Source organism: Calidris pugnax, unplaced genomic scaffold (genome assembly GCF_001431845.1).
Source record: "Calidris pugnax isolate Ruff unplaced genomic scaffold, ASM143184v1 scaffold180, whole genome shotgun sequence".
Taxonomy (NCBI): domain Eukaryota; kingdom Metazoa; phylum Chordata; class Aves; order Charadriiformes; family Scolopacidae; genus Calidris; species Calidris pugnax.
Genome location: NW_015090916.1, coordinates 988,250 through 1,011,660, shown reverse-complemented (window position 1 = coordinate 1,011,660; position 23,411 = coordinate 988,250). Strand labels below are relative to the sequence as shown.

Genomic DNA, 23,411 nt, shown 5'->3' with positions numbered 1-23,411 from the left:
ATCTCCAGTCTAAATCTGTTCCCCTCCAGCTTGAAGCCATTGCCCCTCGTCCTGTCACTTCAGGCCTTTCTAAACAGGCTCTCCCCAGCCTTCCTGTAGGCCCCCTTCAGGTACTGGAAGGCTGCTATTAGGTCTCCCCGGAGCCTCCTCTTCTCCAGGCTGAACAACCCCAGCTCCCTCAGCCTGTCCTTGTAGCAGAGGTGCTCCATCCCCCTGATCATCCTTGTGGCCCTCCTCTGGACCCTCTCCATCAGGTCCATGTCCTTCTTATATTGAGGGCTCCAGACCTGCACACAAGACTCCAGGTGAGGTCTCACCAGAGCAAAGTGGCAGAATCCCCTCTCTGGACCTGCTGGCAACGCAGCTTTTGATGCAGCCCAGGATGTGATTGGCCTTCTGGGCTACAACTGCCCACTGCCTGCTCATGTCCAGCTTCTCATCCACCCGCACCCCCAAGTCCCTTTCCTCAGGGCTGCTTTCTAGTACCTCACCCCCCAGTCTGTACTGATGGTGAGGATTGTTCCGGCCCAGGTGCAGAACCTTGCATTTGCTCTTGTTGAGCCTCATGAGGTTCACCTGGGCCCACCTCTCCAGCCTGTCCAGGTCCTTTTGGATGACATCCCATCCTTCTGATGTATCGACAACACCACACAGCTTGGTGTCGTCCACAAACTTGCTGATGGTGCCTTTAATCCCCCTGTCTATATCATTGATGAAAATGTTAAACAGTATTGGCCCCAGCACGGACCCTTGAGGGACACCACTTGTGACTGGTCTCCATCTGGACTTTGGAGGGGACTTTGGAGGCTGGGTTTAGCTCAGGGTGTGCGGTGGCTGTGCTGCTATGCCCAGGGTGGCATCACTTGTCTGCGTGGTGCTGGCCCTTTGAAGAAATCCCACCCAAGCAATCACTGGCTGCGGCCTCTCAGGCCCCACAATCCTGATAATCTCCTAAAAACGTGTGTTAAAAACTGCTACAAATGGGTCTTTACCTGCCTGAAATGAGTGGGCTCCCTAAAGCACCCCCGGAGCTCTGGTCTATTTCTAGGAGGTCTCGACTCATTTGAAAGTCACTTATCAATGAGGCAAATATTCCCCTTTTGGGTAAAATTGTGGGGGTTATTTTAGTGCCTGCCAGGGGCCGGTTCCTGTGAAACGGGTTGGAACAGCCCTGGGAAGTGGCCCAGGGGCTGGAGCCAGGCAAAACCCGGGAGAAAATGCTGAAGGAGGGGAAGCAGAAGAGGAGGAGGGTGCAGGTGGAGTGTTTAGTTACAGGTTTAACATCTAACACTTGCTCTTTGGTTCTTGCTGTCCCCAGCTCCTGTCCGCTCCTTTGCAGAGCTCCAGAAAGCTGGGGAGAGTAACATTTTTTGATTTGATGATAGCAATTATAGACGTCTTAGGAAAAAACTAACATTGTTTCAGTTGCGTTTCTTCTTGCCCAGGGCAGTCTCCTTACCTGTCACTTCTCTGTCCTTGTGTCCAGGTTATGGAGACAGAGAGGATGATTTATCTGGTGACGGAGTACGCCAGCGGAGGGGAAATATTTGGTAAGTACCTTTATTGCCTCCTTTAATCAGATAATGCACTCGGTCAACTCCAGTAAACTGAAAATAGCTGCCAGACTCTCGTTTCAGCGCAGAGACGCCCTTCAGCCAAAGAACTTTCCATAAAGAAATAAATGGTAGCAACTTGATGGAAAAATAGCTCCCGTAACCTCTTTCTTCTTTGGGTTTCGCTGACAGGTGGTGCTGCTCCTCTTCTGCGCTGCCTTTGGGATCAGAGATGTTGGAAATAGTCACCCGGGTGGATTTTAAAGCGTTGCCGGATACTTTGCTTCCCAGGAAGTTCTAGGAAACTTGCTGCCCGTAGTGGAAATGCTGGTGTTTGGTAGCAGCTTTCAAAGGAACAGGCAGTCCTGCGGTTCTCTTGTTATTTTGTTCTCAAACCCATGTATTTTCTTATCTTTGTGATGTCTGATGTTATCTCAGGGGGCATTAGTTACATCCCCGTTAGACTCCGCTGTCTGCCAGCAGCGCTTTGGCTGCGCTTTCTGACCACGGGAGCTATTCTTTAGAGGAAAAAAAAGGATCTGCAGCACAATTGCACCAACTGTTGGCTCATTTATTAATTTGTTTTATTGCCATGACCAACACAAAAGCATGTAGAAATAGAAAGTCACTTACAGGCTGGAGTTTCGTGACAGAGTCAGGAGTTTACAAGGTTGGTCTTCACCAGCTCGACCACCACGAGCCTCGGAGAAGGGGGAAAATCCTTCGTGCTTGAAGTGAGCGGGCTTAAATCTGCTTCCAGGAGGTGTCCTTGTGAGGTCAGGGACATACAGCCTGTCACCTACGTGGGAACACGCTCCTTTCTGTCCCCTGAACTCATTGCAGAAGATTTGCTTTGGGTGTCAGAGCCTCTGGCTTTGCTGGCAGAGAGGCTGAGTTGAGACACTCTTAGTGAAGCAAGAGAAGCCCCAAATTAAGGAAAATAAGATGAGTTGAGCAGAATAATGCTGGTTTTCAGTAACTATAATCTGCTGTCAGTTCCTCAGTACCTTTGTGGATGGTCATCGTGCCAAAGGACATTGTCCATGTCCTTTGCCTCTGAGGAGGTAAGAAGCAGGAGGGAGCTGGTTTTTGGAATGTGTGGATCACCCAGGGAAAGCCCGAGTTCCTCCAGCCCAGTCTTCCCATTGCTTCCTCAAACAGGAGTCGTGGTGCTGGCTGCTCAGCAGCTCTGAAGGCCTGTGAAGTGCCTCGTGCAGGGAGCTGTACCTGCAGCAGCATCCCTTGGATGTGCCTCAGAGTCCACTTGCGTGTGGATCACCGCAAAAAAGGATAAATCGCTTCTTACTTCTTCTCCCTCTTCTGTGGAATTTGGCAGAGACGGGCTCATCTTTTTTTAAATCCAGAACTACGTGCAAGCTCATAGACAAACTTGGACTGAATTCTCTTGGTTACAAAAATAGCCTTCTGCACGAGTCGAAGTGAAAATCTAATTGCTTTCTGCTTTAGTCCGTGCTGTAGTAAACGCAGCTCATTAGCATGGCTAATTTCCATTAGGCTGCCCGGTGTTTTATCCCCGTGGATTGCTGGGACCAGCCAGGGCTGGCGTAGCCCTGACGTTTCTCCAGGCTGAAGCTGGGAAGCTGAGCATTTTCAGGGGCTGCACAAAGCTCTGGATGCTCTGGCCATCGGAGCAGAGAGGGGGAAACTAAAATCTCAGCTTTTTGTAATGCGGGTTTCCTGAGGAGCCATAACGACTTTGTTCTGAGAGCGGAAGCAATTAACGGGGAGGAAGCAGCAGCTCGATTGGGGCAGGTTTCCCTGCCAGCCCCACATCTCCCACTCTGAGGAATCTCACGTCCTCCCACCGCGGAGAGAAGATCCACGATGGGCTCTTCCCTTGGAAAATGGGAGTGACAGCATAACGCCTCTGGGAACTGCAAGGTTTTGTCAGGAGCAAATCTCAGTTCTGTCCCTCGATGCTTTAAAGAGTCTTTCAAAGGCTTAAGCCAAACTGTACGGCTGTAAATATTCCATAGGGTAGAAATTAGGGTAGAGGGTGGAATTTTTGGCTGAAAGAGTGGAAGTTTCTCTAAACAGCCACAGTTTCAGCCAGTCAGCGTCGGGCGCTCGTCGGTCCTGTCCCCTGTTGGTCTCAGCCCTGCAGACTCTCCTGGGGGAGCACCTGGGAGGGCTTTAAACCTGGTTATCTCATTTCCAGCAAAGGCTGGTGGCCCCTTCGGTGGCCGCGCTGTGCCGTAAGCGTGTCCCGTTCCCCCCTTACTGGAAGTGTTTTGGTCACAGCCTTTGTTTGCGCAGCGGGGATCGCGGGGAGACCGCCTTTCGCCCTGGGCTCAAGCAGCAAAATGTAAATTGTTATTTTTGTCCCTGAGCATGGTGTGCGTGTGGTTGGACATTCTGAACAAATGAATGTCTGCGTTTAAACATAGGGTGCTCTTTGTTCCAGGTCCCTCCACTGTCCTTCCCTTGAGGTCAGACAGAACGTAGTCTAACAGTCTGGTTTGATTTCAGCTGTTTACGGTGAATACTGTAAATAATCTGCCCTTCTCACTGACAAGAACACGGGGACTCGGTTGAGGAACAAACATTCTCAGAAAACTTGACCAAATTATTGCCTGGTTGTCGTGGTTGGCACGTCTGGTCTCTGCCCTGTCTCCTGCCGGCTTCTCCTGAGCATCAGCTGGGACAGACACCTCGTCGGGGCACTGGGCTCTAGAAGGTCAGGCTGCTTTGGACATCACGAGGGCACCAAACGCGCTGGAAATGTGACTTCATCCGCCCCCACGGAGGAGGTGTGAAGCTTGAGCAGGGTTTGCTTTCCAGACAGAGCAACTTAAAAGTAGGAGGAGTCTGGCCAGAGCCGAAAGGTGGAAACTTGTGTATCGGTGCTGGATCTTCACCAGAAGATGCTGTTTCTTCAAACAGGACTTTACTGGTTTCTTTTTTAATGCGGAGAAGCAGCATCAGGTGCTTTGTGCAAGTGCAGAGAACAGCGAGTGATGTTTTTAAGGGCTGTGAGATGAAATTGTGTGTTCCTTCCTCTCTGGCAAAGACTCAAAGGAGCAGCGCCGTTGGCCTCTTCAGCTCCCCAAGAGCGCGCCGACGTCTGTGCGACCCAGCGGCCAGTCTTCTGCTCTTCTTCTGGACTGGGAGCACTGGGGATGAGTGGGCTGGCTCCCGGCTGAACGTTGGGGTCATCTCTGTAACCTCCGCCGCGTGAGAGGTTCACGCAGACGAAGCCTGCAATGGTTAATTTTGGCTCCCAGTTGCCCTGGGTGGTATGTGAAGTATTCTGTGGCCTCATTGTTCCCTCCTTCCTCTGGAGCTCCTGCAGCGGTGGCCGAGCGCGGCGGCGCCTACGTGCGGGGCTCGGGGACCCGCCTCCGCTGGCATTTCGGCCTGAAAAAGGGAAATTTCACGCCTAACCTAAAAAGATGTATTTGCAGCCCACACGGGAGCCACTAATGAAAGGGGCAGCAGAGGTTTTGGTGTGAGGTGTGCGGGACCAAACGGCCTGTGTCCCTGTCCCAGCTCGGGGACAGGCGAACTGCTTTGGGCAAAAAGATACTTAGATACATAAAACATGTAGCAAAAATACACCTTGTAGAAAGACTCTGCTGCAGCAGCCGGGTTTGATTTCTTCCCTGCGGGAGAACCTCTTAAAATATTTCCCAAAATGTTGGGAGATTGGAGCCTTGCACTTTGTTTTAGGAGAACTTGCTGCTCCCAGATTTGAGCGGACAAAAAGACCTCGAGTGGTTCAGGAGCGGAGCCACATCACTGTGATAATTCAGAGCAGGCCATTGCTTAACTCTCCCTGTCCCTCTCCTGACTCTTTAGGGTAATAAATTTATTTGCAAATGACTTAATGAAATCCGATGGGACTGTTTGAGACAGTAAATCTTGCTTTTCCCAGCAAGTGGATCGAGGGGCGTATGGGGATCAGAGCTGGATTTCCTTCCCCAGCCCTGGGTCACGTTGGCTCCTGGAATGAGTTTGTGGGATGAATAAAACGTAATTGACAGGTTCCTTGCAAAACAACCTGGCTGTGTTGCACAACAGGAGTGTCAAAGGCAGAGGAGGAGGCTGCTGCGCAGTCGGAAGGCAGCAGAACTGCTTTGATGGAGCTTGGTAATTAGTATTTACTGTGAGTCAATTATGTCGCAGGTATTTTAATTAATGGGTGACTGGGAAAAAATACAACCACCTGATGAGAAACCTTCAGAAGTGATTTATTTTTATGATTTTCAAGAACAGATCTATCGAGCTCTCCGGCTTAAGGGAGGTTCTGGAGTGAAATGAACCACTTCAGCCTGGGTTTGGCCAGAAGTCCTCTGAGGCCACGCCGATGGCCCAGCTGAGAAGCAGCAGCTCCTTGAAATGGGCAAGGAGATAAGGAGCTCCTGGGGTTTGGTGGCTGGTGCCTCTGCTGGCCCACTCTGTGGCCCACGCTGGAGGGGAGAGGGCTTGGGCAAACCTCTCCAAAACTCTTCCCATGAGCTGGGGAAACTGGGGAGCCCTCCTGGTCCCCTGGGTGGTCACTGGGGGCTCTCCAGGAGGCTTCTCATCTTCCTCCTGTATTTTTGTAGCTCTGTCCTCAACTCCATAATCTTGCAAACGGCTGTTCCGACCCTTATCGAGCCACGTCAGGGAGGGCACGTGGCTGTGAACCCGTCAGCTCTCCTCTAAATAGAGGAAAGTTTGTCATTTTAAAGTCTTTCCCTTGGAGGGAGCCCGGGTGAGGGCTGGGGTGGCAGCGCCGTGCCCCAGCCCCATCCCACGTGGCTTCAGTGGTGCCCCTGTCTGCTCCTGGAACCTGGAGAACATGCTGGTGCCCACGTCGTTCCCCATCTCTTCTCGCAAAACCCCTCTCTGGGGTTCACAAAGTGGGAATAACACCTTGTTCTTCGCTTTGTTCCTCACAGATCACCTGGTGGCCCACGGCCGCATGGCCGAGAAGGAGGCCCGGAGGAAGTTCAAGCAGATCGTGGCTGCTGTCAACTTCTGTCACTGTCGTAACATCGTCCACAGAGATCTGAAGGCAGAAAACCTGCTTCTGGATGCGAACCTGAACATCAAAATAGCAGGTGAGCCGGGACGAGCAGCGTGGGAGGAAGGCAGCTGCTTTCAGGAGTTAATAAATGTAGGCATTGGCTGCTTCCAGGTATTCAGGGAGAAGGAAACGCAGTGCAGCTAAAGGAAGCTTTGGATTTCTGCGTGGCCTGCTGCCCGGAGCCTGGGCTGCCAGGTTCTAGCCAGGAGATTTATATATCCCTTTGAGTAGTGCAAAATAAGAAATAAAAAACCCGGGGTTTGGCTTCCTAGGCAGATACGGAGCTGTAGATACCGCAGAGTTCCAATACACCGGGTAATGAGGGAGACTAATATTTAAAAAAGACCTTGTTTTAAGTCCTGTTTAGCACTTCTGTGCAGCAGGTCAGACTGGGGGAGAGAGGAAGAAGGGAAAAGTGGGGCTGGAAGAGAGCTTGGCAGAGCAGCACGAGGGAAGCCCCAGCCCCACGTGTGAGCCGGGGGCTGAGCCCGGTGACGCGCTGCCTGCGCCCGCCTGGATTTAGCTCTCTGGGATTATGGAGCAACCGATTGAAACAAGAGGATTTAATATCACCCTGGTCATGGCCCTTCGTGTGCTTTCCCACTGGAAGAGCTCACACTTACCATTTAATTCTCCAGAGCCTAATGCAGAGCAGTTTTGGAAAGCGCTTTGTTGCCCCCTCTCTTAATAGGCTTCCTTGGAGAGCCTGTCAGCTTTGACAAGGATTTAGAACTTGTTATTAAATGAGAAAAAGTGCTTAGGGCTACAAAACTTCTCAGTCAGGGAGCAATTTTAATACTATTAGTTGTGGATGCTCTTCTGGCCTGATAGCATCTTGGAGGGAGAAAACAGTCTTGTTTGTCATTCATGTTACTGTTCTCTTCTGTCCCGTCCGTCGGTGTTAAGTTAGAGTTTATCACTTGATTTGCAGTAAAAAAGATGAGTAATTTCTTAGGTTTCTCACATCCTCACTCGTGAGGAGGGGGTGGGGAGGGAATGGAAAGGAGTGAAGAATTTCTATGAAACTTCCTCTGGACAGTTAATAGCATAAAGCATTTCTTGCTGCCCTTTGGGGCAGGGACAGTAACCTGTTGGGGGAGCAGCAGGTGAGTAGGAGGCTGATGAGGTTTGGGTTTTTGGGGGTGTTCCCATGTGCTAAGAGAACCTAGGGTGTTTGGTGGCCACCCGAAAGGCAGGGTAGCCCACACTTCCCAGCACTGTGCTATATGCAGGCACAAGAGAAACTCTGCCAAGGTGGGGGAAAAGGCTGGGTTTTGCCCCAGCCCGTGGGTAACCCCCGCGTGGGCCAGTGGAAGGAGCTGGTGGCAAGTGACGGGGCGGACACAAGAAATGCTGCTCAGGAGGTCGCCACGAGCAGCACTTTCTGGTGTCAGCTTTATACAAGCAGATGCACTAGTGATTTGAGGCCATCTTGTGTTCACGGGGTAAAATCCGATCCCTGTGCGGGGGGGGAGGGTGCCCAGCAAATGAAAAGAAAGAAAGAAAAAAACCCAAAGCCACCAAACTTCAAAACTTACTCGGGTAGAAACTGGAATAGGGCTGGATTTCCAGCAGAAATGTCCACCTGAGGGTGCTGACAAGCTCTCTGCATGTCTGCAAATTGTGGAAACTTTTTTTTTTTTAACCTAAGGGAGTTGGAAACTCTTTTCCTTCCAGATCTCTGCTCCCAGAATGGACTCTAGGAGACAGTTCCCTCCCTGGTGGTAGCGGTGTTTTGCTTGGCAGGACGACGTGGTAGCGATTTGCAGAGTAGCCTGGAAAAGCTGATTTATGCTATAGGATTTTCCAAGTGTTTTGTCCCTATAACTCATCGGTTACAGCTGGACACCAGCTCTTCCATTGTTTCAAGAGCAAAAAGAGAAGTGAAGCCTTCCCTGCTGAACCCGGGCTGGGGGCTAACTCAGATCTCTTCAATAACCCATGGAATGGCTGTGGAGCTTCCACCCATGGATGCTTTTTCTCCAGCGTGCCCTGAGTCAGTAGCTGCTGGCACCGTGCTCCCGGGCAGAGAGTTCAGCCAGGAGCTGGGATTATTGCTGAACACCCCGCATGGGGTTTTGGGGAGGAATCCCAGCCTTGCACTGCTTTGTGTTCCTCTGCAGGAGCCTGCTCCCTCTTCTGAGGGTGTAAGTCCCGAGTGCAGGTACTGCAGCAGCTCCCTCAAGCTCTGCTCTGGGGAACCGTGGGGGACTGGGCCCTCTTTTGTAGGACAGAGATGCTTCTTGGAGGTATTTCCCTCTGTCACATCATCGTGACTCTTACCTTGCCCTTTCAAAATGCCCTTTTCCCTCCGCATCTGGTTGTGGCACGAGACCCACTTGCTCCCTGGGGATTGGGATTTAGAGGTCTGTCCTTGGGCTGGGGTGACTTGTCGTAGTTTTTAAGGAAGTTTATTTAAGTCACTAGTTTGTTTTGTTTGTTTTTCGATTTTTGTTTTGTTGCTTTGGCATTTTCCAGTCCTCTCCCTTAACTTTTTTGGGGGGTTTTTCAAATGCCTGCTCTTGTCACCAGCCTTGTCCTCGGCTCTTGGGGCACAGGTGGGTTCTGGAAGCTGCTTCCAGCCTGTGAACAGCGTGTTGGACGAGACGGAGCCAAGCAGTGTCTCACCTGGAGCCTGGAAATTGCTGGCCAGGGCAGCAGCTCTCCCCAGGGAGAGGGTCTCCAGCTGTGGGGTGACCACAGGAGCTGCTGTTGAACTCCAACACGCTCGCAGTGTCTCTGCCCTGGCAGCCCAGCTCTCGGGGAGCTGCTCTCTGTGCCCACCTCCTTCCACTCCCAAAGAGCTGGGCTAATTCCAGCCCCTGTGAGAGAGGGGTAGGGTTTCACAGCCACCCAATCTCCGGCAGGTGGGAGGAAGCGGAGAAGGTTGTGGGAGGCAGGTGGCCGTCGGGTGGCCGTGGTGGCCGTCGGGTGGCCGTGGTGGCCGCCAGCTGGCACGGCAGGGCTTGGCCCCCGCTGCCGCCCGCTTGCCAGGCTGCCCTCCAGCAGGGCTCGGCCGCGTGGCCGGTTAGTGGCCAGTCCCCCTCACAGGGAACACCTCCATCCTCTGGGCCGGGCTGCAGGGGGCAATATTCACCGCTTCCAAAACATGAGGTGGATCCCAAAATGCTGCACGGCCCACCTCAGCACACAGCGGGACACAACAAGTGACTAAACCAGAGTAATTTCCTCAAAATATGTGAAATATCAAAATTCCAGTGTGTTCTTACACAATCAAAAGGAGTTTACACCCAAATGTGAGTACAAATGCTCTGGTTTAGGAGATGGAAATGCCTTTAGGGCTGCTCTGGTGGCCGTAACTCAGACACTTGTTACCCAGCGCGCTCTGAAGGTGGGACAGAACAGCCCAAAGGTTTGCCAGGTGGAAAAGACAGTTGTGCAGCTGAGTCCGATTGCCCTGGAATAGCCCTCCAAGGGCTGGCTGCTCCTCTGTTTTGGAAGTTCAGATGACTTCATTTCCAGCTGGAAAAACCCAAAGGGCATCTTGCTGCCTTGTTCAGGTGCTTTTGAAGAACACTTCCATCTCTGGGCTGGGTCTGGAGGTAGGGTCTGAGCAGCGTGGCCTGCACTCAGGTGTTCCTGCAGGACCAGGCCACGCTGGGTGTTCCTCACCAGCAGGAACCGTCTCTGCGTTGGGCGTTTGCCCATGAGGAGGGCTGGGGAGAAGGAAATTTGGCTGCTCCCCCCTGGAGCTGAGCCCCCAGCAGCTGTGGGAAGGAGGAGAGGAGTCACCTGGAAGCAGGTCGTGGAGAATCCTGGAAGGAAGGACGTGATGGCGACCAGTTAGTGTGTTGGCTGGGGGTGTTGGCCATCACTGGCCGTGCTGGTGGCTCGGTCTGGGCACTTCCAAAGGGGCTTTTGTCTAAAAGACAGCAATCATTGTCCTTTCACCGGGGTGACACCGAATGTGTTAGGGCAAACCTGCAGTTTTATACGATTTAGGAAAACAAACCTTTCCTTGGCATGAACGTGTGCCAGTGTCCTTGTCTTTTAAAGCCTGACTGTAAGGAAAAATAAGCAGATAGAAACAAAAATGAATTTTCAAGACAAATGACATCTATTTCAAGAAATGGAAAAACTTTTGTGCTTTTGGATCTCAAATATTCTTTGCCATTTGTATATGAGTATTAAAACCTGCATTTCCAGTGGGATTCTTGCATGGCACTGGGCTGTCGTGTCGCTGACAGGGCAGCACTCAGCCATGCCTTATCCCGGATACACTCCACTTCTGACCAGGGATGGAGTCCAAATTAATCTTAAGCTCTTTAGGAGAGATTTTTCCTTTCTGCAGCTGAAGTGTCTGCTTCCCCCACGCTGTGGTTTTGGTTGAATCAGAGTTTGCAGACGGAGTGTTTCTGGCCCTGCGTGTTTCTCCCAGTGTTTCTCTGGCGAGAGGAGCTCCAAATGTCACCGCCGATGTCCTCGCTGCCCTGGGTCCCGTCCGAGCGCATTAGTGTCACTCCCCCTCCTGCTGCCACCCTCCTGGCAGCAACACGGGCACGGGGGCTCGCAGACACCCTTTGTGGCACAGAGCCACTCCGAGGGCACCCCCTTCGCAGGACCCCCTCTTACTGTATATTGGTTTTCTTCAGTTGAGGCAAAAAAGAACAAGTGATTAATGTGGATTCCTTCTTTTTTTTAAGAAAAAGCTTGCTTCTCGTGAACCCAGACTTCCATTTTTTTTCCTCTCTTTCCGGTACAAGCCCCAGGTGTGTGCCAGGCAGGGGGGCAGGTTAATTAGCAGAGAATCCCATTTGTGCCCACGTAAGCTGGCGCTCGACTGCCCATAAGGTCAAGACCTTCCTTTGAATTTCTCTTGGAGAATTCGTTAGTTGCTGGTGGTGAATGATTTGGCTGGGTTTGTAGAGCTGCCCACCGTAACCAAAGCTTCCAACTTCTGTAGTGCTTTCTGGAAAATCAGCATTTCCCATTCTTTGTCCCTGTCCTGCCTTCTGTCCTTCCTGCTGCCCTGGTCTTAACGGAGTTGTGACACTTGGCATCGGGGAAGCCTGAAGGTTGGAAATGAGCACAAAAGATTTGCCTGGGGTTTCTGGAATATGAAGTGGAAGCCTCTTTCCAAACCATCCACCCGTCTCGCAGCAACCCTCCTTGATCTGATCCTGGGGGATTGACTCCCACGTGGAAATGACGTTGCTGAAGAGCCAAGAGGAAACTCTTGGAAAGATCTTGGCGTTCAGCAAACGACTTAAATGCCGTTTGTTTGGGCCAGGTGAAGTGGATCGTGTTCCTCTGATGGCTTCTCTTTGTTCTTTCAGATTTTGGCTTCAGCAACATCTTCACGCCTGGTCAGCTGCTGAAAACCTGGTGCGGGAGCCCTCCCTACGCCGCTCCCGAGCTCTTTGAGGGAAAGGAGTACGATGGGCCAAAGGTTGACATCTGGGTATGCCACGAACACCTTTCTCTTTTACCTTGATCTCATTTTTTGCTCTGTTGCTTCCTAAATACTTAGTATGTGTCTTGGAGAAAACCCTGATGTGGTAAAACATGCTTTTCGAAGAAAAGCTTGTTAAATTTAATTCTGGCTCCTAAGTCCCGTGTTTTCTTTCCTGGGAGGCACGCTGTCAGAAATATGAGTTGCCCAGAAACTCCCAAAAATGCAGTTAGCTTCCTTGCTGTTGCGTGGCAGAGCACGTGCTGCCGTCAGGCTCGATCGGGCAGAGCTGAAAGAGGAGGAAACTTCAAGTTTTGCTCCAGGAGGGTTTGCAGGGACCCGGGGACGTTCCCCTTATTGTGCTCTGCCCCACGGTGCCAGCTGGGCCACCCGCTGTCCTGCCTTGGCTCCTCCCAAGGGTCCCAGCTCTGCCACTTCCTTTTTCCTCTTTATTCTGATTTTATTCTGTTTGACCGGCGCTGTGTCCGCAGAGTCTCGGCGTGGTGCTGTACGTGCTGGTGTGCGGCGCCCTGCCCTTCGACGGGAGCACGCTGCAGAACCTGCGCGCCCGGGTGCTCAGCGGCAAGTTCCGCATCCCCTTCTTCATGTCCACAGGTAAGGAGGGCGCGCGCCGCCTCCTCCGCTCACGGGTTCTTTGTAGCACTTAAATTTTAGTATCCGAGTGGGTTTCTGTGCCGGGGAGCTTTGTGCAGGGTGGTTTGTAACCTCAGCTCAAGTGAGTTCTGACTCTAGAATTTAGAAACCGAAAGGCCCTTATTTAGAATCTCGGCTTTCACGTATCTAACCATGCAAACTATAGCAAAATGTCAGCAAAGATATATACTCTTCCTAAATTTGGGGAACTGTGAAAGCTAAAATTGGAAGAGCGCTTTAGGAATCCGGAGGCTTTCACTGGACCTGTTTTAGACAAGAAGCTTTTTCCAGCATTATGGCACACGGATTTCCAGCAATAGCCCCACTGGAGATGAATGTCTGTGACCTGTTTCTGCAAAAACGCTTCTGACTGCTTGAGTAATAAATCTTGTTTCTGAAAAGCGCGATTAATTCTCGGATAAAAGCAGCTTCACTTAAGAACGAGTCACCTGTAGCTTCTCGGTTGCCTGCTGGCGGATTAAGGAATAATTTTGCCTGGGCTGTGTGGAGTTTGCTCACCTCCTGCCACGGGAAGAGCTTCTCTTCGTACAGAAAACACTTGCTAAAACCCGGGGTGTTTCTAACACAGCTCAGATGCCACCCCAGATGGGGGGAGCCTCTGCTGCCCCCCACCATGGCAGCACACATGGGACACCATGGAGAACTCATCCCCAGGGAGCTGGTGCTGGGGGGGAGTGCTCAGAGGGTACTTTGCCCTTCCACCTCCCCAAAGCCAGTCCTGCCCGAGGTGGGGAGGGACAGAGTGACAGCGTGCCACCTGGGGGCTCTGGCAGACAGCACGGGGGCTGGTGGCCCAGGTGGCTTCCCCCCTTCCCAGCTGGGCACATCCAGTGTCTGCAGCCCAGGGGCACACAGTGGGCACCAGCAGGGTGGGATGTGCAGGAGGAGCAGCACTCTTTTTCCTATGTATGACCTGAGAACCGCATTGCTTTGAAAGAAAAAGCTGCTTTTTGTCTGTGGAGCGCGAGGCGGCTCCTGCAGACGCCGTGTGTCCCCCCCCGGGGGTTCCTCAGCCCCTCTCTTCCCCGGCAGAATGTGAACATCTCATCCGGCACATGCTGGTCCTGGACCCCAGCAAGAGGCTCTCCATGGAGCAGATCTGCAAACACAAGTGGATGAAGCTCGGGGAGGCTGACGCCGAGTTCGACAGGGTGAGGAGCCGAAGGGAAGGGGTCGGGGCTGCTCGGCGTGTGCCAGGGCTGCTCGGTGTGTGCCGGGCTGCGGACGGGCTCCGGGCACGTCGGGCTGCGATGTCGGCTTCAGCCTTCTGAGAACTCCCTCTCTGAGCTCTGGTGTGCTGCCTGTCCACTTTCTCTCTCCCCTGCTCTCACTTTCCTCGTCTGCATGTATTTTTGGGTCTCTCCCCTTGGTGTTGGGAGCCCGAGGCGCTGGGTTGGGAATGGCTGTGCCATCAGCCGTCAAAGCCGGTGGCAGCCGGAGCCTGGCACACGGGTTGTCGGTGGCGCCGTGACTCGTGGCTGCGGGACGGCGGCGCTGAGGGCTCTGTCTGCTCCTGCAGCTCATCGCCGAGTGCCAGCACCTGAAGACAGAGAGGCAGATGGAGCCGCTGAACGAGGACGTGCTGCTGGCCATGGCCGACATGGGGCTGGACAAGGAGCGCACCATCCAGGTACCGCAGCGCAGCGGACGCTCGTGTCCTGCCTGTTCCCCTGGGAGGTGAAACGGCCACATTTGTGGCTTGTCACCTCTGGTAACTGGGCAACCACAGCACAGGATGGAGTGTGATTTGTTGGCTGCTGCAGAAAGAACTGACCGCTTCTTCCTTTTCCTCTTGCAGTCGTTAAGAGCCGACGCTTACGATCACTACAGCGCAATCTACAGCCTGCTCTGCGACCGCCTCAAGAGGCACAAGAACCTGCGCATCGCGGCGTCTCCCAGCATCCCACGCACCATGACCTTCCCCACCTCTGCCAACATCCAGGTAGATCTCGCCTGCGGTGTCCTTCCAGCCCCGGGAGGCTGGTCCCTTCCCCTTCTGGGTGTCCTCGTCCTGGCAGGAGTGTCAGAACGTTCCTGGCCTGAGAGCTCTGTGTATTTAGGGTGCCGTAATCCTGAGATCAGGGACGCTCTGTTCGCTGGCTGTGGATTTAGCAGATCCCCTTCAGACAAAGCCTTGTGTCGGCTTAACGACAGAGGAGAAGGCAGAGCAGGGGCTCCTGGCAGAGTTTACAGAGCGGGATGCTGCACGGTGCTGCTTCCTCAGCTTGTGGGGCTGCCCAAGAAATGAGTGTTTGCTTTAGGAGAGGCCAGGTCCTAAGGGAAGCAGAAGAGATGGTGGCCCTGCCCGAGCAGGAGGGAGCAGGGGAAACGAGGCGACCCCTTGAGAATTAAGAGTAAACAGCTCTTCCCTGGCTCTAGGGTAGCCTCCCTGCTCCCAGGGGTTGTTAGAGGTGCTGGCTTCCTGCCTTCTGATTGTGGTCTCTCTGCTCAGCAGACGGAACAGACGGGCAACACCATGAGCATCAACGTGCCACAAGTCCAGCTCATCAACCCTGAGAACCAGATTGTGGAGGTGAGCTGCAGCCCCTGCCAGTTCCTTTCCCTCCGCTCGACCCTCGTGCTGTATTTCAACGGCTCCAATCTTCTCTCCTGCCCAGACCGACGGAACCATGAACTTGGACAGTGACGAAGGGGAGGAGCCGTCGCCCGAAGCTCTGGTCCGTTACCTCTCCATGAGGAGGCACACAGTCGGAGTGGCCGACCCACGGTAAGGGCAGGACTAACACCCTGATGGAGGGTTAAGGGAACCAAAAGATTCACTCCTGACACGTGGCTTTGGTCCTTCTGAGATGTCCCAGATTTATTCACGCGCTGCATTGGCAGATGAGAGGCTGATGCCTTAAGGGGACTCCTGGGCTCCATGATAGGAGAGTTGAGACCTTTTGGATGGGCAATGGTCTCTGGTTTCTGGGCTGGCGTGCCCCTCAGTCCCAGGGCTCTGCTTCACTCCTTGCTGCTGTCAGACCTCTGGTTTTCTGCTCCTGCTCCTCAGGGGCTTGGAGTTATTTCTGCAAACTTTGCTAGGTGGAGAAAGAAATTCAAGGTGTTTCTTGAGCAAAAAGCATTCTTTTAAACGTCCATTGCACAGTTTGGGTAGTATTTCAGCTGAGGATGAGGATGAGATGGTCTCCTCCTCCTCTTCAGGATTAGCTGTGTGTAAGCCACTGTGGTGGTCACTGGGGTGGGAGCCAGTTTGTCACCAAAGCTGCGCTGCTGTCATGTCCTGGGTGAAGTTCCTGTCATAAATGTAAAGAGCTAGTTCTGGCAAATCTCAGCTTGGAGGGGCCAAAGGGACAAACGAAACCCAGAGAGTAGCTTCGTTGCTCTCAGTGACCACCTTCCAGAGCACTGAGAAGCATTTTTGTGAGGGGAAGCTGGGTGCCCTGGGCCTGTGGGTGATTCTCTTCGTGCCGTTGCTAATTCCCCCTCTATAACTGGTTGCACAGGACGGAAGTCATGGAAGACCTGCAGAAGCTGCTGCCTGGCTTCCCCCGTGTCACCCCTCAGGCTCCCTTCCTGCAGGTGACCCCCAATGTGAACTTCATGCACAACGTGCTGCCTCGGCAGAACCTGCAGCCCACGGGGCAGCTGGAGTACAAGGTACGGGGCGATGCGCGTGCTCCCTGCGCCCTCCCTGCCCCGACACCACCCGGGGGGGTCTGTGCTCACACTTGCTCCATTCCCCCCTTCCTTGGGCTCCATCAGCTCCAAGACTCTTGCTGTCTCTTTAGGTGGGATTCTAGTTGGTTGTTTAAAAAGCTGAAGGGGGAAAGAACACTGCAGTGTAAAATTGATGAATGGGCTGGGGAGAAATGGGACTGCACCTCCTGGCAGTTAGAGCAGAGTGCGGGGAAACGGGGAGTTTGGGGAGCTTGGGGATGTCGGTGACATTCCTTCATCCTTCGAGGCTTGTCTTCTCCCATTCCGGTGTGTGGGTCTGGACCCGGGGGCTCGGGTAGTGGGAGGCTCTGGGAGAGGAGGGGGTGGGTAACCACACTCTGTGCCCCCAGGAGCAGTCCCTGCTGCAGCCCCCCACGCTGCAGCTGCTGAACGGCATGGGCCCCCTGGGCCGCAGGGCGTCGGATGGCGGAGCCAACATCCAGCTCCACGCGCAGCAGCTGCTCAAACGTCCTCGAGGGCCGTCTCCGCTCGTCACTATGACGCCAGTAAGTAGCAAAAGGCAAGAGGAGAAGGGGAGGTGTGCTTATAAATATCTCCTCCCGCAGGCAGAGGGGGCTGCCTCCGGGCTGGAGCAGGCAGAGCTCACTCTGCAGCGCTCTGGAAGCACGGCAGGGGCTGTGCCCGCTCGCTTCCAGGGCTTCCCCCTCTCCATCCCCTCTGCTGTGAGCTCTCCTGTAGCTACAGCTGAGATGCCTCCTCCCTGGAAGTGGCAAAGTGTTTGTCAAATGTATTTAATGGTTGCTGTTCTTCTCCTGTGCTGATCTAACAGAGGAAACTGAAATGTCCATCTTGGGCGTTAATGCACGTTCTTTCCTCCTCGCTGCATCCGCACCGGTGCGTTGTCCTGGCAGCACCACAAGCAGCAGCAGCAGCCTTGGACAGGCAGTTTGGACTGGGGGAGGAATGCTGGAAGGGGTTGTCGGCCCAGTGTCCTCTGTGCTGCAGAGGAGCTGACACAGCCCCTCCTGAGAGCTTGTTTGGGAAGGGCAGGTGTCCCCTGTGGACAGGAACCCATGGCTTCTCTTCTCTCGGCAGGCTGTCCCAGCGGTCACCCCTGTGGACGAGGAGAGCTCCGACGGGGAGCCGGATCAGGAAGCTGTGCAGAGGTAACTCCCCCTCCCTTAACGTTTGCCCTTTCCGCCTCCGAGAGGCTCACCCTGTGGGGCTCCACAGCTCAACTCACACACAGCAACCTCATCGCAGGCACCGGTGTTGATTGCAGCGGAGGCTCAACATTTCTCTTGTTCTCGTGGGTGTTGATTACTGTAGGCAATTACTAGGTGCTTACAAAGCTGGGTTCCCCTGAACCGGCTCGTTAATTGAGCAGTGGGTTCTCCGGAAACTCTGAAACTGCTGAATTCCTCTGCTTGGTGTGCACCAGCATGTAATCCACACTAACCTGCCGAGTGGGCGCCGGGGCGTTCGCCCTCCCTGCTGAGCCGTGGAGGCACGAGATCTCTCCTCTGGCCTTGGGTGCCCGTGCAGCTTTTGTATCAAGACGCGCAGCAAACATCCAACTCTGATGCCTTAAACAAAGTGAGCTCGCTGGAAGCAGGGGTACCTCTGATTGCAGCAATAGGCCTTAAAACAGTCTGCTCCAGTGAGGAAAGGATGATTAGATACCAGGCTGGGAACTTGTGTTCTCTTTGTCTGCTCCAAACACGTCCTAGGGAGCGGGTAGGATACGCTTGTACTTTCTGAGCCCATGGAAACACTAACCGTGTCCTCGCTAACACTCTCTCAGTAGCTCTTGCGTAGTCTCTGCTCTGCTAACCGGCCGGCGCGCTACGTGTGGTGGCTGCGGGTACGGAGCGCTGCTGCTGCTCACCTCAAACCGGACAAGTGTTGTGGATCCCCCCCCAGTTTGTGCAGGCCACCACCCCCAGGAAGGTAGCGTATCCTCAGGACTCCAACTGGGGGCTGGTTGCAGGCAGAGGAACACCGGGGCGGGTGGAGGTTGTGCTCTAGGGCCTCTGCCAGCCCTTCTCCTTGCAGTGCTGCAGGCCGAGGGGGATTTGATCGGTGGGTGTGTGCAGTGGCAGACTGTGCGGAGTGTGCGCTGAGGCTCATCGCCTCCCCGAGCTCAGCAGCTCTTCTGGCCTCCTTCTACACCTGACAGGACTCGCTTCCAGCCCTGCCTTGGAGATGACACAGAGCACGTCCCGTGTTCTCTGCGTCGCCTTATGCTCCAGTTCTCCCAGTTGTAACTGGGGGCCCGTCACACCCGCTGGCAATGCTCGGGGTGGCAGCCAGGCATCCTGACTGCGAGTCAGATACAGCTGATTCTTGGTGAGGGGCTGCCTTGGTCATCCTACCCGGGAGGATTTCACCTCTCCTATTCTAAAGCTTTTTAGTTTTAAAAGCATTAGCTCAGCTGGAAACATTTTGAATCCCCCCCCAGCCCCGGCCCTGTGCAGTATTTTGTAGGTGTCAAGGCACTGAAAGGTTCAGATCCCACCGAAAGGCAAGTCTTGGAGCCACAGGTGGCCTCGCCGCTCTTGGCAGCGCTGCTCTTAGTCCTTTCCTGCCACATGTCCTCCTTCCAGCAGATGGCCCAGAAAAAGCCCCGTCCAGGTTGTGTGTTAACTTGCTCTCCACCCCCTCGTGTTGCAACATGTCAGTAGTCATCAGAGGAGAAGGGTAAATAGCGTTAACATCAGGTACAGATGCAAATATTTAGCTTTTCAGAACACTGCTCCGAACACTCTGTCAGCAGGCACCGGGGAGCAGGTTTTGCCCTTCTCAATCTGACCTTGAAAACGGAGCCTGGTCTTTGCTCTGCTCCGGGGAACAGCCCCAGCTCCTTTGAGCTTTGGGAGACTTTCTTCCACCCAAAACGCTGTTTCAGCTCATGATTGGATTGTTCCCTGGAGGTCTGAAATAAAATGATCTTAGCAAACCACAACTGTAAAGCTCTTTGTGCAACTTTCCCCGTCTGCATCAAATGATTCTTAAACAGCTAATGGCCCCGACTTTGGCAAGTTACCACAACACTGAGCGCTCTTCCTTCTCTTAACTCGCTCTCTTCTGCTTAAGTGGCTTCCGTAGCGCGCACAGGGAGGCTGGGTCTGGAGGAGGCAACCTCTGTCTGTCCTGCTGCTCTCCTCTGCGGGGAAAAAGAGCGGAGGTGAGAAGTCCCCGTTAGTACCCCTGGTGTCACCGGCCAAGTGAGCTTTGTCACCGCTGCCACCGCCGCCTCCTCGCTGCTGCTTCACAAGAGCAGAGGGAGCTGGGTTCACGGGCGGGCGTTGATCCCACCCGGCCTTGGGGGGCAGGGGAAAGTGCTGGTCCTGTGGCACAAGCCAGGGCAGCCGGGGTAGGTGCCACGTTCGCTGTCTCTCCTGGCCCCTCTGGTGCCACTCGGAGCATCCCTGCAGCCAGGGACTAGCAGTTCAGCTCTGGGTGGCTCTTTGGCACGTCCCTGCCAAAGCAGAGGCTCCCAGTTTTGCCCCACGTGCTCCCCCCCACTCTTCAGAGGGTTTGCAGAAGAGCTGCAGTCTCAGTCCCTGCACAGAATGTGCTTTGCTCTCAGCTGCTCCCCCAGTGTAAGAGACAAGCCCAGGCTTGGTGCTGGGGGCTCTGGCTCCGGGGGAAGGGACCCACTGGGTTTTTCCTGCTGGTTTTGCCCTGTGCATTGCGGGTGATTCCCAACTCCCCAGGGCACAGCAGGGACTAGATGGCGCAGTCGGGCTGGGACCAGCCCTTGCTCAGCCCAGTGCCCTTCCTTGGAGGCTCTACCCACCCCTGAGCTCTGCTGGGGTGGCCCTCGGGCACCCTTCCCCTGCTGTGAGACGCCTGCCACCGCACAGGGCTAGAGCCAGGGCGGCCCAGGGCAGGTCTGAAGTGCAAAGACCACTCTGCAAGGGCGCAGCCGAGCTCTGCCCTCGCCCTTCCTCTGGCCAGGATTATCCGTGACTCCTCTCTCGGCTCCATGGGGCCTTGGGAGAGGGAGGCAGAGCTGCTGGAGTGGAGCGAATCCATGCTGAGGGCAGGTAGTCACCCGGGTATTCCCAAAGGGATATACCAGCCTTCCCTTGAGATGAAACCCGGCTTTCCTGCTGGGAAGAGCAAAGGTCTGCTCTCGCCTTCTGAGGCTGGTGGTAGCACAGAGGCAGGTGACACCACACTTGTCCCCGAAGCCCTGAGGACCCAGCGATGTGACAGGCAGGGGCAGCGTGCCCAGGGCGTGCTTCTCCCCGTGGTTCTGAGCACGGCAGCGAGCATCCTTCCTTCCCGTTTGCTCCGGATTATCTAACGCTCCCTGTTTTTGGAGTACTCCCGTCAGTCTCTTATAAAATGTGCTCCTGCTTGTTGCAGATACTTGGCAAATAGGTCAAAAAGGCACACTCTGGCAATGACCAACCCTACAGCTGAAATCCCTCCAGACTTGCAGAGGCAGCTAGGACAGCAGTCCTTCCGACCCCGGGCTTGGGCTCCACACCTGGTCCCCGATCAGCACCGGTGAGTAATGGCACCGGCCGTTCGGGCAGCTTTGCGCCAGGAAACCTGCTGAGATGTCGTCTGGAACGGAGCACTGAGGACATCCCGCTTGGCAGGGAGGGGTGAGGAGGAGGAGGAAGGAGTGCGAAGAGCAGACCCGCAGGGTCTGGCCACGCTGGGGACACCAGTTCCACGCTGGCGCGGGCTCCGTGCCTAAAATCCAGGCAACGCAGGGGCAGGAGTCGGCTGGCTCTTCCCCTCCGGCCCTGGTTGTGTGGCTGGAGGGGATTTGCCAGAGTGGCTGCTTCACATAAGGGTTGGGAATAAGATCCTCACTTTAAAGGAGAGCTTTTCTCTTGTAATGGTAGGTGTCAAGCAGTAGAGAGCAGATTTTCCACAGGACATTTTTGGATTGGGCAAAAGACTGCACCAAGAGCTCATCTACACCAGAGCTTAGAAACCTCACTGTTCTGCACCAGAGTTGTGTGTTTTGACTGCAAAGTCTCTTTGCAAAGCTCCTCAAGAGTCATTTTATTTCTGATCTGAACCCCTGATGGGAACGACGTGGGGGGAAGGACATTGGGGGGGAAGGACATTGGGGCGGGAAGAAAATCACAGTGTGTTGGATGGAGGGAACGGATGCGGATTCGCTCTAATCACCCTCAAAATGGGCAGGTGGGGCACTCCTGATGGGGAGAGGTGTTAATTTGACATAGAGTCCTCCGTCCAGCAGCAGATCTGGAGATGTTAAGGCCAGAGAGGGAGCTTAAAGCCCGTGCTCTGACCCTCCGGGAGCGTGAACCAGCTGCGAACTGGGGAATTTGGTGCCTCTTGGTCCCGGCTGGGCCGGTGCCGGGGCTCCCGCTGGTGAGCTCGACAAAGCCCTTTTTATTGTCGCCAGAGACCTGCTGAGCTGAGCACTGATGTAATCAGCAGAGGCAGGTGAACTCTGAGCAGACCCAGGCAGTGCTAGTGCCACGCTGGAACTCCGGAAAAGCCAGATAAGCCCCTCTCTCTACCCTGAAGTTACCCCCTTGCGGAGGAGCCGGGGGGATGGGGAGAGGGTTCCAGGGTCACAGGAAAGCTTGGTAGGAAGAGGAGTGCAGCAAAACAACCCGAGTGTGCTGGGTCCTGCTTTAAGGGCTGCTTGGGGCTGGAGAGGTAAGCCAGCTGACTCAGGCTCTGCAGGAATCGATTTTTTACGAGGCTGTTAAAACGCACTCGCCCTGTGAGTGTGCTGGTGTCACCTCTGCCTCTTGGCTTCGGCGTCCCGGGGCTGGTTTGTTGCATCACGACCAGGGTGGCATCTGCTCCTTCCACCCTCGGTGTCATAACGCTCTGTGAGCATCGCGTTTTACCTGGGAAATGGCAGGAGCTTCATGGGGCTGTGGCTGCACAGATCGCCCCGGGTTGTGTCCAAGACACAGAAACCATCACCACTCCTGTCATCGCCTAAGTAGCCCTCAGTTACAGGATGGCAGGTGGATTTTATTTTAGCACTTAATGTATTTTAAGCCATCTTCTCATGTGGTACCCGGTTTTGGTCCTGATAACTCGGTGTCTGAAAGCAGAACTGAAGTACAGCAGTCGCAGAAGGCGGTGCAGTTGCTCTGCCCCGGCCACGTAGGTTTGGGAACCTCAGCAGAATTTTATCTGGGGCTTCTGCTTCCCATCAGTGCAACCAGGAGATCAGATGGGTCAGGATAACGCGGGGGCACAGCTCTGTCCTTGGCAGAAAGCCCTGTGTAACCTATAGAAACTGAAGCACGTCCTGCTCTGGCGGAGCACGTGACAGGAGCTGAACCCAGGGCGCTGGGCGCGGGCCAGGGGCCGTCACCTCCTGATAAGGGGGAGCCTCTCCAGGAGAAACAGTTTCGCTTCGTGGAAAAAGGCAGAGAGCCGTAGCCAGGGCTGTAACTCACCCGAGCAGGGGGGTTCAGGAGCCTGGCAGCAGCACTGGGGTGTCAGAGGTGCTGTGAGGACCACGAGTGTGTACCATTAATTATTGTTCTATAAGCATTGCATCTATAGATGGCACAGAAACCATTGGGGCAGGCAGGGGACCCCGGTTCTGCTGGCCGTAGGGCGCAGCAAGGTGTGTACGGAGCCTTGCCTCGGCTCACGATCACGGGTCACACCTCATGGCAGGGCAGGAGCTCGGTGCTTGGCTTCGATAATGGGGAGGGAGCCCCAACTCTGGCAGAAAACAGCTCCTGAAAAAAAAAAAACGTGGCTCCCTCTGATGGTGAAGAAGAGACTCATTGTGAAGGGAGAGCGCTGGCAGCACCGCAGGCACAGTTGCCTCGATACTGGCCGTGGCTGCTTTTCAAATGGGGCCATTCCCATCGCCCAGTGCCCAGCATCCAGGCAACTGGGAGACTCTGCCTGTGAAGTGACAGCCTGGTTAATGCCTTAGATTTCCCCTCTTTTTTTTCTTTTTTTTTTTTCTTTTTTTTTTTTTTTTTTTTATCACTCTGCTTAAGACCTGTCTGCATGGCAAAATTAACATGAAACATGCAAGGCTTCGTTTTTCAACTGGAAGATATAGTCTGCTTAGAGCAACTCTCATTTGACTTTGATATTTTCGTTCTAGCAG

The 23,411-nt window shown here is 54.2% G+C and overlaps 1 protein-coding gene and 1 long non-coding RNA gene across 10 annotated transcripts in view; one reads left to right on the top strand and one right to left on the bottom strand.

Moving 5' to 3' along the window:
• SIK3 (SIK family kinase 3) overlaps positions 1 to 23,411 on the top strand; it is a 37,387-nt gene that overhangs the window by 2,986 nt on the left and 10,990 nt on the right. For 2 of the 9 annotated variants that reach the window (XM_014949564.1, XM_014949571.1), the window contains exons 2-14: positions 1,487 to 1,550; positions 6,458 to 6,619; positions 11,883 to 12,007; positions 12,490 to 12,613; positions 13,706 to 13,824; positions 14,193 to 14,303; positions 14,472 to 14,615; positions 15,129 to 15,206; positions 15,292 to 15,401; positions 16,141 to 16,294; positions 16,705 to 16,860; positions 17,411 to 17,481; positions 20,693 to 20,836. In XM_014949564.1, coding sequence (XP_014805050.1) covers positions 1,487 to 1,550; positions 6,458 to 6,619; positions 11,883 to 12,007; positions 12,490 to 12,613; positions 13,706 to 13,824; positions 14,193 to 14,303; positions 14,472 to 14,615; positions 15,129 to 15,206; positions 15,292 to 15,401; positions 16,141 to 16,294; positions 16,705 to 16,860; positions 17,411 to 17,481; positions 20,693 to 20,836 — 1,562 coding nt within the window. Of the gene's footprint in view, positions 1 to 1,486; positions 1,551 to 4,105; positions 5,680 to 6,457; positions 6,620 to 11,882; positions 12,008 to 12,489; positions 12,614 to 13,705; positions 13,825 to 14,192; positions 14,304 to 14,471; positions 14,616 to 15,125; positions 15,207 to 15,291; positions 15,402 to 16,140; positions 16,295 to 16,704; positions 16,861 to 17,410; positions 17,482 to 20,692; positions 20,837 to 23,411 lie in introns of those variants that run through there. The other 7 variants (XM_014949563.1, XM_014949565.1, XM_014949568.1 and 4 more) reach the window with 4 other exon arrangements.
• On the bottom strand, positions 1,545 to 3,545 carry LOC106892400. Its single transcript, XR_001412857.1, has 2 exons — positions 2,187 to 3,545; positions 1,545 to 2,071 (listed from the first exon to the last, which is right to left on the bottom strand). It is a non-coding gene; the product is annotated as an uncharacterized LOC106892400 (long non-coding RNA).